Source organism: Triturus cristatus, chromosome 4_1 (genome assembly GCF_964204655.1).
Source record: "Triturus cristatus chromosome 4_1, aTriCri1.1, whole genome shotgun sequence".
Lineage (NCBI taxonomy): Eukaryota > Metazoa > Chordata > Amphibia > Caudata > Salamandridae > Triturus > Triturus cristatus.
Genome location: NC_140585.1, coordinates 219,292,124 through 219,308,215, shown reverse-complemented (window position 1 = coordinate 219,308,215; position 16,092 = coordinate 219,292,124). Strand labels below are relative to the sequence as shown.

Below are 16,092 nucleotides of genomic sequence, written 5' to 3'. Positions count from 1 at the left end.
CCAAAAATCAGCCGAGTACCAAAAACGAATTTACTCACCTGCTCTTAGGTGAGCTCCCAGTGCTGGATCTTGGTGCCCGGCACTGACTCTGAAAAGTACCCACAACTATACTTACCTTCAACTCATTTTTCTTCCATAGGAAACCATTGACTGCTTTTCTATGAAATTTCTTCTAAGTGTTGATTTCTGCAATTTCTAAATATTCCTCAAAAATCGTATAACATCTGAAAACGTAATTACTTACCTGTTTTGGATAAATGTCCCAGTACTGAGTCTAGCCACCCAGTACTGGATTACAAAAGTAACGATAACCTACTGTACCTGTAACCTATATTTCCTTCCATAGGGAATCATTGATTGTTTGCTCTGAAATATTTTCTAAGTGCTCACTTTTGAAATAGCTAAATATTAGTTAAAAATCACTACAGTACCAAAGTCGACTTTCAACAGCTGATTCTGAGAACTGACCCAGGACTGGATCTAGGATCCAAGCCTGGAATTACAAAAGTAATCTAAAAAGTAATCTGTTGCATATAATTTGAATTTAGCATTGAGCTTAATGTATTGTTGTTTAGAAATAGAGTTGCCTACTGCAACTATTTGTAACTGTTTACTAAAAAGTCTATTGCATATACAAAAGTATTTTAATGAAACATCTCCTGTCGAGAAAGTATATTTTAATTCCAAGTGTTGGTTCTAAAATAAAACAAGCATATATTTTTTATATACAAACCATTGGCCTAGAGTTCAGTTATTGAGTGTGTGGAACTATTTGCTGACTGAGGGTGTACAACAAATGCTTTACACGTCCTCTGATACTGCCTTACTGCTCGACCAGGCTACCACTTTGGAGAGTAAGGTTATATCTAACTTTAACCTCTGTTAAACCCTTGGGGTCTGTGGACTCTGTACACCCTGTAGCTATTAAGGAACAGTATATACCGAGCCACTTTCTCACATTGGTCCACCTTTTGAACCTCTCCATTCATGTGAGATTCAATTCCTCACCTGGAAAGTAGCTTTCTTAGTGGCAATCACTTCGTTAAGAAGAGTTAGTGAACTCCAGGCACTAACCATTCAAGAGCCATTCATACAGGTTCACGCAAACAGAGTTGTACTACGTACCAACCCCAAATTCATGCCTAAAGTGATATCGCAGTTCCACATGAATCAGACTATTGAACTGCCTGTTTTCTTTCCAAATCCACAAAATGTCGCAGAGAGAATGCTCCATAGACTAGATATAAAGAGGGCCCTCATGTACTATATAGACAGAACAAAGGATTTTAGGAAAACAAAACAACTTTTCGTTGCCTTTTCTCCACAACACAAGGGAAACGCCATTTCCAAAGCAGGGATAGCCAGATGGATCGTTAAATGTATTCAAATTTGCTATCAAAAAGCTAAACGCACATTAACGATTCCCCCACGAGCCCACTCAACACGAAAGTTAGGGGCGTCCATGGCTTTCCTAGGAAACATTCCTTTACAGGAAATATGTAGAGCAGCCACATAGTCCACTATACATACATTTACCAAACACTACTGTGTAGATGTACACTCAAAACAGCAGGCAGCTGTAGGACAGGCTGTTCTCAAAACTCTTTTTCAGACTGCTGCAGCTGGCACGGGCAGCCGCCGCTAATGGAGGGACTGCTATATAATCTATGCACAGATATGAATTCAGCAGCCCACATGCCTCGAACTGAATATGCTACTTACCAGTATGCATCTGTTCTTGGGATGTAGGGCTGCTGACATTCATATCGCCCGCCCTCCTCCCCGGCGCCTGTAGCGGCTGCAGCACTCAGAATTACTGTATAGCATGGTCATCACTTACTGTATCTACTCCATCACTGCCACAATGGCGAAAAACAATCTAAGGATGGAGAGGATGCCCATGCGCACTGTAGTCCAGGGGAGGAGCCACCTATCTCGTGATACTTCGAAGACTCTTCCAGGACAACAATGTGCAATCATCCGGACCCAATACTAGGCGGCGATCTATGCACAGATATGAATGTCAGCAGCCCTACATGCCAAGAACAGATGCATACTGGTAAGTAGCATATTCAAAATTGTACTTTGTTTGATTTACAGGGGAGCAGTAGTCTGCAACACTTAGCAAATACAGTACATTGCAATGAATAGGCTTTTTCAGTAAATTGCAGGTAAGTTACTTTTTACGTTACTTTTCTAACTCAGTGCTGAATACCTAGATTCAGCACTGGGACATTTCCTGGAAACAGGTAAGAAATTACGTTTTGGTTATTCGCATAATTTTTAAAGAATATTTCCAGATTTCAAAACTCCATACTTAGAAACGTTTTGGAGCAGTACATTGAAATAAATAGGCTTTTACAGTAAATTGCAGGTAAGTTACTTTTCACGTTACTTTTCTAACTCAGTGTTGGATACTTAGATTCAGCACTGGGTCATTTCCTGCAAACAGGTGAGTAAACACGTTTTGGTTATTTGTTCGATTTTTAAGGAATATATTTAGATTTCAAAACTCCACACTTAGAAACGTTTTAGAGAAAAAGTGTCGATGTTATCCTATGGAGGGAAAACAGGTTAACGGTTCTCAGGTAAGTAATCGGCTGTGAGAGTTAAGGTTCTGGGGTCAGACTCAGGGGTCTCCCAGGGTCAGTGATGCACTGTTGTTGCACCCTCAGCGGCACTAGGGCGGCCGGGTGCAGAGTGTTGAGGCCCAATGTTATCCAATGGGGGTTAGGGGGCCTACAGTTGGTGGCTGCTGGCAAGCAGGCCCCTGGGTTGTGGGAGCAAAGCTCCTAGGGTTAAGCTCAGGGCAAGTTGAGGAATAAAGTAGCACCAAAGGTGCACCCTCAGCGGCACTAGGGTTGCTGGGTGCAGATTGCTGTTTTGAGGTCGGGTGCCCTGTTTTCAATGGAGAACCTCCGGGACAAAGAAACACTGCCGGCTCGGGGACGAGGATCTTCTGGGTGTGACCACCACTTCGAGGGGTAAGTAAGTTGGGATGTCGTGGATTGGCTAGGCAACGTTGGCTTGGGGATACAAGGCCGTGGGGCGTCAGGTGCAGGGGTACCTTTGGACAAATCGGATTTTCTTACCAGCTCTGGTCGCGGTAGGGGGGTCCTCTGGATTGAGGCTGCAGGTGTCGTCAGGAGGCTTGAGAAAGGTCAGGGGTCGCCGGATCTCGAGTCGGGATCGCCAGGGAAACCTCCTTGTGGTGTTTTTCCACTCAAGGCCAGGTTAGGCGGGTGCAGAGTGGGCTGGATTTGTGGTTCCTGGCTGGCACCAGAAGCTACAGTTTAAACACGTCCGGTGTTCACGGGAGAAACAGTCTGGAAAGTGAAGGCAGGCAGGTCCTCCGGGTTTTGTGAGGTTGCTGGCTGCTGGACATGCTGGGATTTGGCAGGAGCAGGTTCGAGGGGAGACAGGGCTGGGGCCAAGTCAGTGGGCATTGTCCTCTTAGCTCTGCACGGCTCTTCGTCCTTCTTATCTTCTTTTATTGTTGTCGCTGGATCTGAGGAAGGAAGGTTCAGGGTGCCCCTAAATACTAAATTTAGGGGCGTTACAGGGCAGGGACCAATGGGTCCCTTCCCTGGGGTAGGTACACCCCCTATTCTGCCACTCTCCAGTGGGAGGGGGGCAGGAACCTGTCCCTGGTTGACTGCGTCCCCCCCCATCCTCAAGATGGCGGGGACTTGAGGTTGTGCTTCACCTCGTCTCCCCCACCTGAGAGGTGGGGTTGGCGAGGTGGGCACACCTCTTTTCCTCACTTGTTTTTTCCGCTGGTTCTCCCGCCCAAAGTGGGGGGTAGAACCAGTGGGGACCAGTTGCTGAAAGCAGCAAATGGTCTGGAGAGGCTCACAAAGGCGGCATGCCTTTGAAGCTTCTCCTTCATGAACCCTGCCTATCCTGGGGGAGGAGACTTGGCACCTCATCCCAGGATGTGCATTATTTCAGGCCCCCGAGAGCAGCGAGCTCTCGACCCAGGGTCCAGAAACATGTCTGGTGGTGGCAGCCTAGGCAGCCACTCAGTCAGGTCACTAGGAATTGGTCGAGTTTCAGGGGGCATGCCTAAGATGCCCTCTGTTGTGCATTTTACATTAAATCCCACACTGGCATCAGTGTGAGTTTAATGTGCTGAGAAGTTTGATACCAAACTTCCCAGTCTTCAGTGTAGCCATTATGGTGCAGTGGAGTTCGTAATGACAAACTCCCAGCACCGTATACTTTTAATGGCAGCACTGCACTTACAGTGCCCATGAATGGACTTGGGCACTGTAGGGGCACAGGGCTCATGCACCTGTACCCTCACCACTGGCATAGGGCACCCAGCTAGAGGGGTGACTGATGTATGCCAGGGCAGTGATTTGGGGCATGGCACACCGGGATGTGTGCCATGTCGACTCTTCACTTTGTTCTGCACAAAGACATGCAGCCTGCAAAGGCAGTGTGTGAGTGTCAGGGTACAGGGCCTCTAAGGGTGGCACAAGAAGTGCTGCAGCCCTTAGAGGTCTTCACTGGTCACAGTGCCCTGGGTACCTGTGGTACCATTTACTAGGGGCTGACCTGTAACCAGAGATGCCAACTGGGTTAGTTTTGGGGAAAGAACACAAGCCCTGGGAACCTGATAGGCAGGGACCCAGGGCACCCCAAGAAAAAGTGCATCAGTAGTCTGGCAAAAAGTGGGGGGATTACTGCAACAGAAACCCACTTTCCTACATAGACCTTTTCGCCTCAGCAGAAAATGCCAGTTGCCCAAACTTCGCCTTCAGATACCCACACTCCCAGGCCAGGAGCAAAGTAGTATGGATGAGTTGGTCTGGGATATTTACTACGCTTTGCCACCTCTCCCACTACTTCCGTTCATGGTCCGCAAACTTCGGCAGTCCTCTCTCACCCTCATCATAGTGGCTCCCACATGGGCACAGCACCTATGGTTCACCACTCTCCTAGAACTTTCAGTGGTTCCCCATGAGATACTTCCAAACAGACAGGACCTTCTCATGCAGAGCCATGGAGAAATCAGACGCCCAGACCCCAGGTCCCTCAACCTTGCAGCCTAGCTCCCGAAGTCGTAGAGTTTGGCTATTAAAATCTGCCACAACCCTGTGTGGACATACTCAAAAAAGCACGTAGGCCCACTACTCGTTCCTGTTATGCTGCAAAATGGAAATGGCTTGTTCACTATTGTCTGTCCAAACTCCTTGATCCTTTAGGGGCCAAGGTTCAAGATCTCGTCTGTTATTTATTTCATTTGCACACCTCTGGTTTAGCTTTTGCATCTATAAAGCTACATTTAGCGGCTGCTGCATATCTACAAAACCGACAACGCGCATCTCTCTTTAGGATTCCAATCATCAAGGCCTTCCTTGAAGGTCTTAAAAGTCATTCCTCTTAGGATACAACCTGCCCCAGCTTGGAATCTCAATATTGTATTAGCCAGATTAATGGGCCCTCCATTGGCGCCCCTCCACTCCTGCCCTCTTCAGTTTTTATCCTGGAAAGTATCATTCCTAATTGCATTCACTTCACTTTGGTGTCTCAATTCCACCATACACATCTATTGAGTTACCATTTTACCCCCCAACCTGATTTGGTTGCGGAAAGGGCCCTACATACCTTAAATGTTAAACAAGCCCTTATGTTTTACATCGACAGAACCAAAACGTTTGGAAAAAACACAACTCTTTGTTGCCTTTTCAAAACCATACAAAGTCAGGGCCATATCTAAAGCAGGTATTGCCCTTTCGATTAGAAAAGGAACTCTGCCCAGCCCTCCTAGAGCTCACTCCACTTGTAAAAAAGGAGCTTCAATGGCTCTTTAGGCAATACACTTCTAGCTGACATATGTAAGGCAGCTATATGGTCTACACCACATACATTTCCAAAGCCTTACTTTTAGATGTGCTCGCCCATCAACAAGCGAATGTGGGCCAAATGGTTTTATGTACATTATTTCAAACATAATGTAACCTCCACAGGTTAGACACCGCTTCTGGGGGTTGACTGCTTTACAGTCTATGCTAAGCATGTATATCTACAGCCACACATGCCTCGAATGGAAAATGTTATTTAACCAGTAAGCCTCTGTTCGTAGTATGTGGTGCAGTAGATTAACATGCACTAGCCCTCCTCCCCGGACACCTATGCTATTTGCATACAATCTTAAACAGTATCTCAACTTTTTACAGCATCTGTATCTCACTTTACTACACTGCTCCACATTCCATTCTCACCCGCCTTGCGGCAAAACAGTCTAGCAGTGGTGCCAATAACCATGCGCATTACCAGCAAGTGGAGGAGTCCCCATATCTCGTGACATGAAAGACTTTCTTTGAAGAAAAACAACTTGCACACTTCCAAGCTCAACACTAGATGGCGGGATTATACTATGCATGTGAATCGACAGCCACAAACAGATTCTACTGGGTAAGTAACATTTTCCTTATCCAACTACCCTTGTTTCCTGCCTTTTTCTCTTTGCCTTTGCTTGTATTTTCTTCTGCTTGTCTGCCTATCTTCTCTGCTTTCCTGTCATAAAAACCCTTTGTTTTTCATGATCCCCACCTTTCTCTCTTGACGTGCCCGCTAGACCTATGCTTGAATGTAATCTCATAGCTTCACTTTTTCTTTCTTTGTAGTTTGGGCTATCATTATTGTACCAGATCCTGTCCAGAGGGGAGCAGATTCTTAGTTCTGTGACTGCTAAAGACCTAATGCAGGACAACCTCTGGTAAGAACTGAGCTGAAGTCTCCTTATTTCTTTTTTTCGCTTCTGCTTTCTGGTAACGAACAGCCCTACTTTGCTATGTCTGAATCCAGATTACAAATAGCACCGTTTTAAAAGCGAGCATTTGAGATTCTTCATGTGTTTAAGACTTTCCATCCACCAAAGCTTTTTATGTTACTATAAAGAGAGGGAAACTGCCTTACTGCTGGCAGTGGTAGATTGATGGTATATGATTTAAGGTAACCTAGTAGACCACGTTAAAGTGGGACTCAACCTTATTTTTTTGTATTTGTTTATTTAACTTACATTTTGAAACTTGTGTACTAATAACCAACCTGCTGAGGTTTGCTTTTGGTACTGGATAGTTGTTAAATTAACTCCTAAATTTAAGCACCCTTAACCTTTGATTCTCTCTGGCCTGCTCCTAAATTAGTCATCACTGAAACTTCGATCTCAAGGACTTTCAGTGCTTGGATGTTATCTTGCCCATAACCAAAGCAAAGAATTCCACAATCTCACAAGGGTGCTCCCTTGTTTTTTGCCACAGCTCAGTTTAATAAGCCACTGCAACTTGCTTCAGTCTGGAGAATGTCACATTCTCCAACACTCTGCCATGATCCTACTGTGCTTACTATGGAATATAGTTACCCAAGTATGGCTTGAATTAGATTAAATGTTTAAGGTCTCTGGAAAAGTGAGGCACACAAATCGTCTATTTTGATGCATCAGACCATTGCTGTCTTCTATTGAGACCAGTAAAGTAGCAAAGCGAGGTGGCATTTGAGTTGCCATGCCCGTTTTCCTTGCCTGCGCAGCAGTTGATTCTCGATAGAGGGCGATTTGGGAGTAAAGACACATCAAATAGCTGTTTACAAAACAGGGTGAAACTGTCTGATCTTCCAGCTCAAAGACAGTGGGTTTTCAGTTGCTGTTTTATTAACTATTTCGTAGGAGAAAAATAGACTAGTTCACTAGAGTTACAAGGTGTTTACCTTTACATATACATTTATTTGCAAACAACCATTTATCATTTCTACAGAAAATTGACCCCCATTATAAAAAATGGGTGAGATACATAGTTTATTAAAATTATAATACTTTATCCCAGTGTTACTTAGACTTTCAACTTCTGTGGACCCCCACTTAATACTGGAATCTGAGGGCACCCATTGACCCTCAATTTCAATGATTTGAACCGCAAAACAGTGCACAAAAAGAGGGGACCAAGCATTTGTCAAACAAAACTCAAATGACTGAATGTTTTATTTAATTCACAAATCTAAAAATAATCATTTTTTGAAGGGAAGGTGGGAGCTTTTCTGAAATCCATTGAGGCCACCCGTCGACCATGCTACATTCTGTGTGATGCACTTGCACTGCTCTCAGAAATCGGTCTTAGGATACCACTTTAATTTTTTGCATCTAATTTCAAATTCCTTTATATTTACAGAACATTGAAAAACTTTTAATGTTTGCTTCTTTATTTATATTCACCTTACTAATCTGTTCATATTATATAATTTCCAAGTAGTTGTGGACCCATTGAGCAGGCGTCGAGGACATCCAGGAGTCCCTGGACCAAAGTTTAATACTGATGCCCTATTACTGTCCAGTTTAGAGCCTTGATCAAGCTATCCTGGCTTAAGAGGGGTGAAACCCCGAAACCGGTCCTAGGATGCATGTTTCCGGTCCAGGGAGGACCTGGCTTGGCAGTTCGGGCTGGACTGTTCCCATGAGGCACAGGGTCAAGACTGATTTGCATAAAGCCAGGTCTAAACTGGGGTGGCATGGTGAGCAAAATAATGATGGATTTAACCCAGATCTCTTGACTGGGGGTGAATGTTTTGATTTGTTCTGCATTCCGTCCACCAATTGTGTGTCAGTTTAGAGCCCTAACCAGTTCCTCAAAGCGTTAAAATGATTGCAATTTATTGTGTTGCAGAGAAAAATGAATAAGTGCGCACTAGACTGATAAAGTATCAAGTAGCGGGATGGCTAAGGGAGTAGTCCTTGCCTATCGCTTCTGCATTACAGGTCACAGCTCAAATAACCTTCATTTTGCCAAGATCAGTATATTGAGTACTGTTCCAAATGGTACCAGAAATACCAGTTATTTACAGTGCTACCCAACTACAAATTGTCATCCGAAACACCTATCCCTGTGAAAAGCCATCATGTACTCCCCCACCCCAGACTGGCCCTTCTAGCTCTCCCCTCTACCAAAATACAGTCAAGCAGCCTACTAAAAGCTGGGTCTTGAAAGTAGTTCTGCCCATGCTGATGCACAAACTCTTAACACTCGTTGATTCCTCTCCCCCTCCCCCGAAGCTATTTTCGTAGAAGGCTGCCTTTTAGGCTACCTCTTTCCCTGAACTGTATACAATGTTCGATCCAGACTACGTGGTGGGATAAATGTCACCTTTGTTCCCAAAGTGTTGACAGAATTCCTCCAAAATGCAGACTGTGTTTTTTGCGAAGCTCACTCCGTCCGGGCTCGGCTGCACGTCTTTTATGCCTGGAGAGCTCTACATTTTTACCTCTATATAAACAGTGTTTTTCCTTCAAAAGAGCAACTGTGACTTTTTGTGGGAGCAAACTGTCAGAGCCATGTCGAAGGTCACTGTTTCCAGACGTAATATATCCTTCAATACACTTGGTCATGCATGTGATGATCATCCATCCCGTTTATGAGCACAGTTCACAATGAGTAGCTTTCGCAATGAATGCTTCTGTCTTAGATGTGTAGCGAAGCTCCATGGGCCCATATTTGGCCAACTTTCCGATCTTGAAGCTTCATTCTGGAGTGATGGGTAATTTGAGGAAAAGAATGAATGAATGAAGGGAATTTATAAAGTGCACAGCTACTCCCAGTGTCAAGGAGCATGTGTAACTAAAACCTTAACTGTCCAACAGAAAAAATCTAGGTTTTTAGTTTTTTACGAAATGTGTTCTCAAGGAGATCTGACACTATTCAAGTGGGAGCTCATTCCAACCTTTGGCAGCACAAAAAGAAAAGGCTTTGCCACCCCTTCGAACACACTTAAAGCTAGGAATATTCAGCAGTGAAGCAGAAGCTGAACACAGTGTTCTGGAGGGGAGGAAAGTAACAAACATATTTGCTAGATATACAGGACTGGAAAAGAAACACTGCCCTATGAACCAAGACCAGGGCTTTAAAGAAAATCTGTTTACTGGCAGGGATTTCAAAACCGGCGACATAGAACACCTAGGCAGGTGCAAGATGAGCCTGGCAGTGGCATTTTAGACAACTTACAGGTGGTTCACCAAAGCCGCCACCACTCCTAGATGGAAAGCATTTGTGTTATCCAAGTGCCAAGTTCTCAGCCAATAGATCCCAACTCTCCTTGACTCCAGAGGAAAGAGGGAAATAAATGTCTTCAGTGTGCAAAGGATTGGCCCCCCACTTCAGAGATCTGCAGCCGCATAGAAAGTGCATTGTCCAGCTTCACCCCTAAGTTTTTAACCACCTTAGGTGGGGGAGGCTGTGCCGGCAGACCGGGGTGCAAATAATATTCCCACCAGTTTGACACAAGTGATCTAAACGATATCATTTTCATCTTTCCTGCGTTACATTTGAGTTGGCTGCCCTGCATCCACTCAAATGTTGCACGCTTATCATCTGTAAAGGATGCTGCACTTGAGGCCTGGGAGTCATCTGAGGCAAAGAGTTATGCATGAAATAGGTGGTCTGTGAGATGAAGGAACTTTAGTTCAACGACTTAGTGATTCTAAGCTGGTCCATTTTGGGGTTCTAAAGTTACTGACTTGTCCTTGTTTATGCCTGCCAGCATGGAATGTAAAACGCCTACTTCTCTGTGACCTGTGCTTTGTTTCTGTCCCCATGCCCAGGACTGATCTTGTATTTCGAGTAACCCGGGAACTCCTTCGTGTCCCAGCAAACTCTTTGGCAACAGCGCTGTGCATACCCTCAAACCTCCAGCCCCTCTTTTCCCGCTATGTGGACAGGCAGAACCTGAACCTGCTGGAAGCCAAGCTCAAGTAAGCAAGTGGCCACAATTTAACTTTCTAGTTCACAGGCCATCTTTGCAGACTATTAGGTGTGGGTGGTTTTGATAGTGTTGCAGATTAATGTAAATGTGCCTGTTCTCTGGTAACATAGGTTTGCCCTGTCTTTTGCTTAAGAGTCTGTTGAGGAGACAGTTTGTTTGTGATGACTTAGTAGAACTTTCCTGATAGGGCAAAGCCCATTGTTAAACCGTAATGTCCATTAGACAATACTTGGCATTAGGGATAATTAGTCGGATAGAAATGTCCAGTATGAAACCTTTCCTGGTAGGCTAATGTGAGTTAAATATCTTCTGCTTTTAGGCTAATAAGTTGCACCCATTCTTACAGCTTTGCTGATAGTACGATAGTGACACCCTTTGCGAAACTTTTCCTAGTTGGATGATAGTAAATTTCCATTGTAAAATAGTTTCCACTAGGCTGATATTGACGCCCGTTTTAATTTTTTCCTGATTGGATAGTAGCGATGCCCATTTTAAAATCTTTCCAAGTAGGATGAAATAATTGTCACTTGTAGAACGTTTTTAAGGGTGTTAATAATGCCTATTAGTGCTTCTTGTAACACCCTTGTTGTTTCTCTATCACATTTGCAGGTTGGTGCCAGGAACACTTTAAAGACCTTGCCCATCACAAATACTGCCTTCGTTTTTGTGCTGGTGCCCCTGAGCCCTCCGCAGGTCACTAGAAGAAGAGAGAGTGGCTTGTGATGGTCGTCGTGGGATTATTGCCTTCTTTCTCTCGTCTTGGAACATTTTAGGAATGTTTTTACTTCTGGGTAGAAAATGTGGCCTGGTTCTTGCTAGTTGACCGCTGCCCCTCAGCTGGCCCCTCATTTGTGTGGACCAGTGTTGTACGTTAATGGTTTTGGCTGTGCCAGCCTCCCATGCTTCATCGTGGGAGTGACTCTGGAGAATTCCTGCAGCGACTGAGGAGAGGATCGGTCACAAACTTCAAGGAGCCATCTTTGTTGAGGAGCAGGAAGCTCTTGTTGGAGAAACTTGCCCAAGCCCTGGATGTTCTCAACCCCCGTTTCCTTTCTCTCCCAAAGATGCAAAAAAATTAATGGACTTCTCAGATGAGAATTGTTTTTAAACCTAATTTGTTTGTCCTTTCTCACTCCACTGCATAGCTGTTGGGGCTGCTTTCTGATGTTGATATCGACCAGTTTCCTCTTATTAATCAGTGAGGAAGATGGGTTTGTTTCTGACCCAGATAATCTAGTTCTCCTTACACAGACTCTCCAGCCTCCACTCTCTCCCTCTCCTCCAAAGCCCCTATCCCTCAAACTTATCATAGCTTTAGATCATAAATCATATATAAACGTATCAATGGCGGTCATGAAATATGCTGATACTGTTTTTCACCCTCTTGTCTCCACTCAGATCCACCACAGGGACAGGACAACGTCTCACTACCCTAAGTGAAGTTGTCCTGCACACTAACTTAAAATTGCCTCCCTGGTAGGTTGTCTAGGCTGTGATCTGACACCATCCTCTTACTTCATTTTTCACCAAACTCAAATCGCTGTATGAAAATGTACTCCAAATTAGAGTTTGAAAATCTTTATGCCTTCCCCGAGGCTCTGTTGCCCCCATGCTCACACAGATTTGTGTCTTTTCCTGCACTCATGCTTCTTTACTCCCCTTTCAAAAACTCAGTCCTCCCCTTGCCACCTTCTAAATACATTGAGGCTCCATACTCACCTTTTCCAGGCCCTCAGGCCCACTCCGGTGCCATCTGATCTCTCCCCACTCCTCTCCAGATAGTCTTTCCACAATACCTTATTAGGATGCTCCCCGTCTGCTAGCTCCTAGGTTCCTTATCCCTCTCTCCCAATCACTAAGCAGGTGTTACACACATCCTCTTCACCTATTCTCCAGTTACTCAAAACCAAAGAGGGCAACATTGAAAACTAAGCAGTCTAGTTTTGCTTGCACCTACCTTCCACAGGATGCTCTTTCCTCCACCATGAACTGCGTTTAGAACAAAAGGTATTAATTGCTGACAGAGGTTTTGAATCATGTTTATGAAAGCAAAGACCTTATTGTTGTGACACACTATTGTATTGCACAAGTAAATCCCTATGGATTCCAAGGTGGTCACAGCATGGATTGCAGGTGTATTTTCTCCAGTCGAACAATGGCACCGTCCTGTGGCCACTGTGTATTATGCACTTTAATATTCCACATGGATTTCTTGGTGCAGTCGTGACACCTTGTCAGTGTCTCTATTTCATCAGACTGTGAATCTTGAAATGGTGCCGTTTTCTCTAAAGACAGGTCTGCGTGGGAGAAAGTGTCTCATCAGAATTTATTTTCCTATCACTTTTAAAATAAAAATACCAACAAAGATTTCATATGGCATTCTAAGTTTACTTTAGCCCAGTTAACAACCTTTCCTGCTCCTGCCATTTCCTGTGCATCACTTTGCTTTTGTGCATTTTCTTTTTACAGCTTGTGTCAATATAGTTCAGGCATGTTTCCTCAGTGTTATCCCTTGTCTGTTTCTATTTCATAGCATCTCCCTATATCCGGTGCATTGTTTCTATCTATTGCCTTTTCACAGCTATCTAGTTCCTTTGCCAAACTTCTCCTATTCCCCCTTCCTTACCTGGCCTCTTTTTGGTGGGTGCTATCTATTTCTTTTGCACATTATATCTATCTAACTGTGTTTATGACCTCCTTCCATTTCCCTTGCATTGCTTCTGCATGTTAGCTTTGCATCACTTCTACGTATTTCCTTTTTAGAGCCTCCATTTTTTCCTTTACATATTTAATTGTGTTTTCTACCTCTTTACTTGCACAAATTTTGTCTATTCCTTTGCAAAGCTTCTACATGCTTCCTTGCATTTCTTCTAACTTTACTTTCCAGGGCTTCTATCTGTTCCTTTACCTATGCTGTACATTTCCTCTGCATAGCTTCTTCCCTTTTCACTTACATTATGTCTGGCTATTTTGTGGTTTTTGAACATTTCCTCCGCACGGCTTCTGCCACTGTCTATGACGATGGCCATTTCCATAATCTTCAGTGCAACTGGAGAACAGTTAAGCTTGGTCACATTTCCAAATATATCCCATAGTCGAGCTAGCTGGTTAGTACAACTCTCGAGTGAGCACACACTTTCACTTGTTAAGAAATGTGTTTTTATCTTTTCCCTTACCAGCACAGCAGCCATTCGCCGTTTGGCCAGTTCTGTACAATTTATATTCACAATTTATTTTGCCTGCACGGCGGGACTGAAGGCCTTCATGTTGTATACATAGGGTTAATGTTCCTAGGGATAAAATGGAGAGATAAACGATTGTGGTAAGTGCAGCAAGGGTCCTCGTTCATTGTAGTTTATCAGCAGGGAAGAGGCATTTATTGGGCGTATGCCCTGTAAATTTCCTGGAGTGTGGTAGAAGACAGCGGAAGGTCCATAGGACTAGAATACCACTTATTGCTAGAAAGAAATTAGTGGTTAACTCCATTGAACATGCAGATGTGTACATACATGTCACAGAATCACGTGTTAGCCTGTCTCTCAGGCCAAGCACACCTGCGTTTCAGGACCGTGACTGCTGTCAGTCACCAGAGACATGGGTTTCACATTGCGTTTCCCCTACCAGACTTGCCTTGAGAACTGCAAGATCATAATCTTGGCGAAGGAGGCACCGACGGTTCACCTGGCTGCTTGAGGTTGACTAGAGACGAAAAATATTGGAATACATATGATTCGGTTAAGAGTACAGAGGTTACAATAGTCTATAAACACCGCAATAAATATTATTAGAAATGAGATTTTAATTTTTAATTTTTTTCAATAGAATTTAGGGGATCACTAGACTGATTGTAGAACCCAGTAGTACCAGACTGAATTGTTCCCTCATGAGTTATTTTGGAACTGTATCATAGTGTAACTACAGCCAGGTAGCTGGGTGGGAGTCACAAGCATATAGAACTTCTGACACTGTGGCGGGATGTCTGGGGTCCATTTACATTTGGTTGGGCTCCAGTGGGGTTTCCAACCTTGACAGACCAGACGAAACTCAGTAATAGTAAGAAAGCAACCTCCGATCAGTCTCTTCTGCTGTGCGGGCTACTGGCTAGAGTGTTGAATACCAGTGTTCATCTGGGGATGCCTTGTTATTATAATACAGGAAAGCTGAAGTAGTAGCCAATACCATGTTAACAGGGGTCTAGTAACCAGTCTGGGAACCTTCAGCAAGAACTCATTCTGCTGCTAAATTGTTTTCTTTTATTATTCATTTTTTACTGTTATTTGCTGTGCCCAGGTTTGTTTTCTTCCTAACATAAGGCCGGATTTAGAGTTTGGTGATGAGATACTCCGTCACAAACATGGCAGATATAACATCCGCCATATTACAAGTCTATTATAACCAATGGCACTTTCAATACGGTGGACTGGATATCTGTCACGTTTGTGACCGAGTATTCCGTCCGCCAAACTCCTAATCCGGGCCATAGTGCTATGCACAACTTCAGTCAAACACCAGTTTCTACCAGCTGTCCAGTAGGGAGTTGAATCTGAGGCGGCACATGAATTTCGCGCTTTTTACTTTCTCCCATCTTATCATTGTACTGTCACCTTGCTGCATTCACTGTACATGTCTTATGCATTTTTAGGTCACAATTAAACGTTTCTAAATTTACATTTTTATAGTGCATTGTAAATAAAAAAAAAAGAATGTATGATAAATTATGACAGTGTTTGACTTTCTAAAATAAAAACAATGCAAATTTCCCTAGATCTACCTGAACTAGGCTTAACCTTACCCAAAAACGAAGTACATCTTAAAGATGGTAATCCTCTTCAAGTCTGGGATTTACTAACCAGAGACCTTGTTGAGGTTAACTGCTCTGCATTCCTCCAGATATCCTTCTTTGTATTAAAAGCTGATCAATGTGATATTTGACTGTCGAATTTGAGATGGTGAATCTGCTGTCCAGTGTAACAATCAAAAGACTCAAGAAAACGAAACTTTTGGAATGTGAATCCTTTTCTGGATTCACATGCTGTGCATCATTCCGCCATCTAGTGGTTGGGTCTGGAATAGTCTTCGTTTTTGGTTTGTGTTCGTTTTGGGCATTGTCGACCACCATTTGGTGCCAGGTATGTCTCCTGTGTGGCGTCAGATAGCGCCTTGGAGGTTGTTGTGGTCGGTGGCCATCTTCAGATTCTTTTTCGCCGTTGGGTCTGGAAGCATTACAGGACGCCCCAAAGTTTTTCAGGAAAAATTCAAAGTTGAGATTTTGAGTGGAAAACCAACATCGACCAGCGACATCACTACCGGAGAGCAAGGCTTAACTCCGAGAACGAC

At 43.9% G+C, this 16,092-nt stretch overlaps 1 protein-coding gene across 1 annotated transcript in view; it reads left to right on the top strand.

Moving 5' to 3' along the window:
• The window catches only part of PATL1 (PAT1 homolog 1, processing body mRNA decay factor), a 278,312-nt gene extending 265,185 nt beyond the window's left edge, over positions 1-13,127 (top strand). The window contains exons 17-19 of the mRNA XM_085651893.1: positions 6,636-6,727; positions 10,595-10,744; positions 11,365-13,127. Of these exons, the coding sequence (XP_085508019.1) occupies positions 6,636-6,727; positions 10,595-10,744; positions 11,365-11,386 (264 nt within the window). The 3' untranslated portion in view covers positions 11,387-13,127. The remainder of the gene's footprint in view (positions 1-6,635; positions 6,728-10,594; positions 10,745-11,364) is intronic.
• The last annotated feature ends 2,965 nt before the right edge of the window (positions 13,128-16,092 follow it).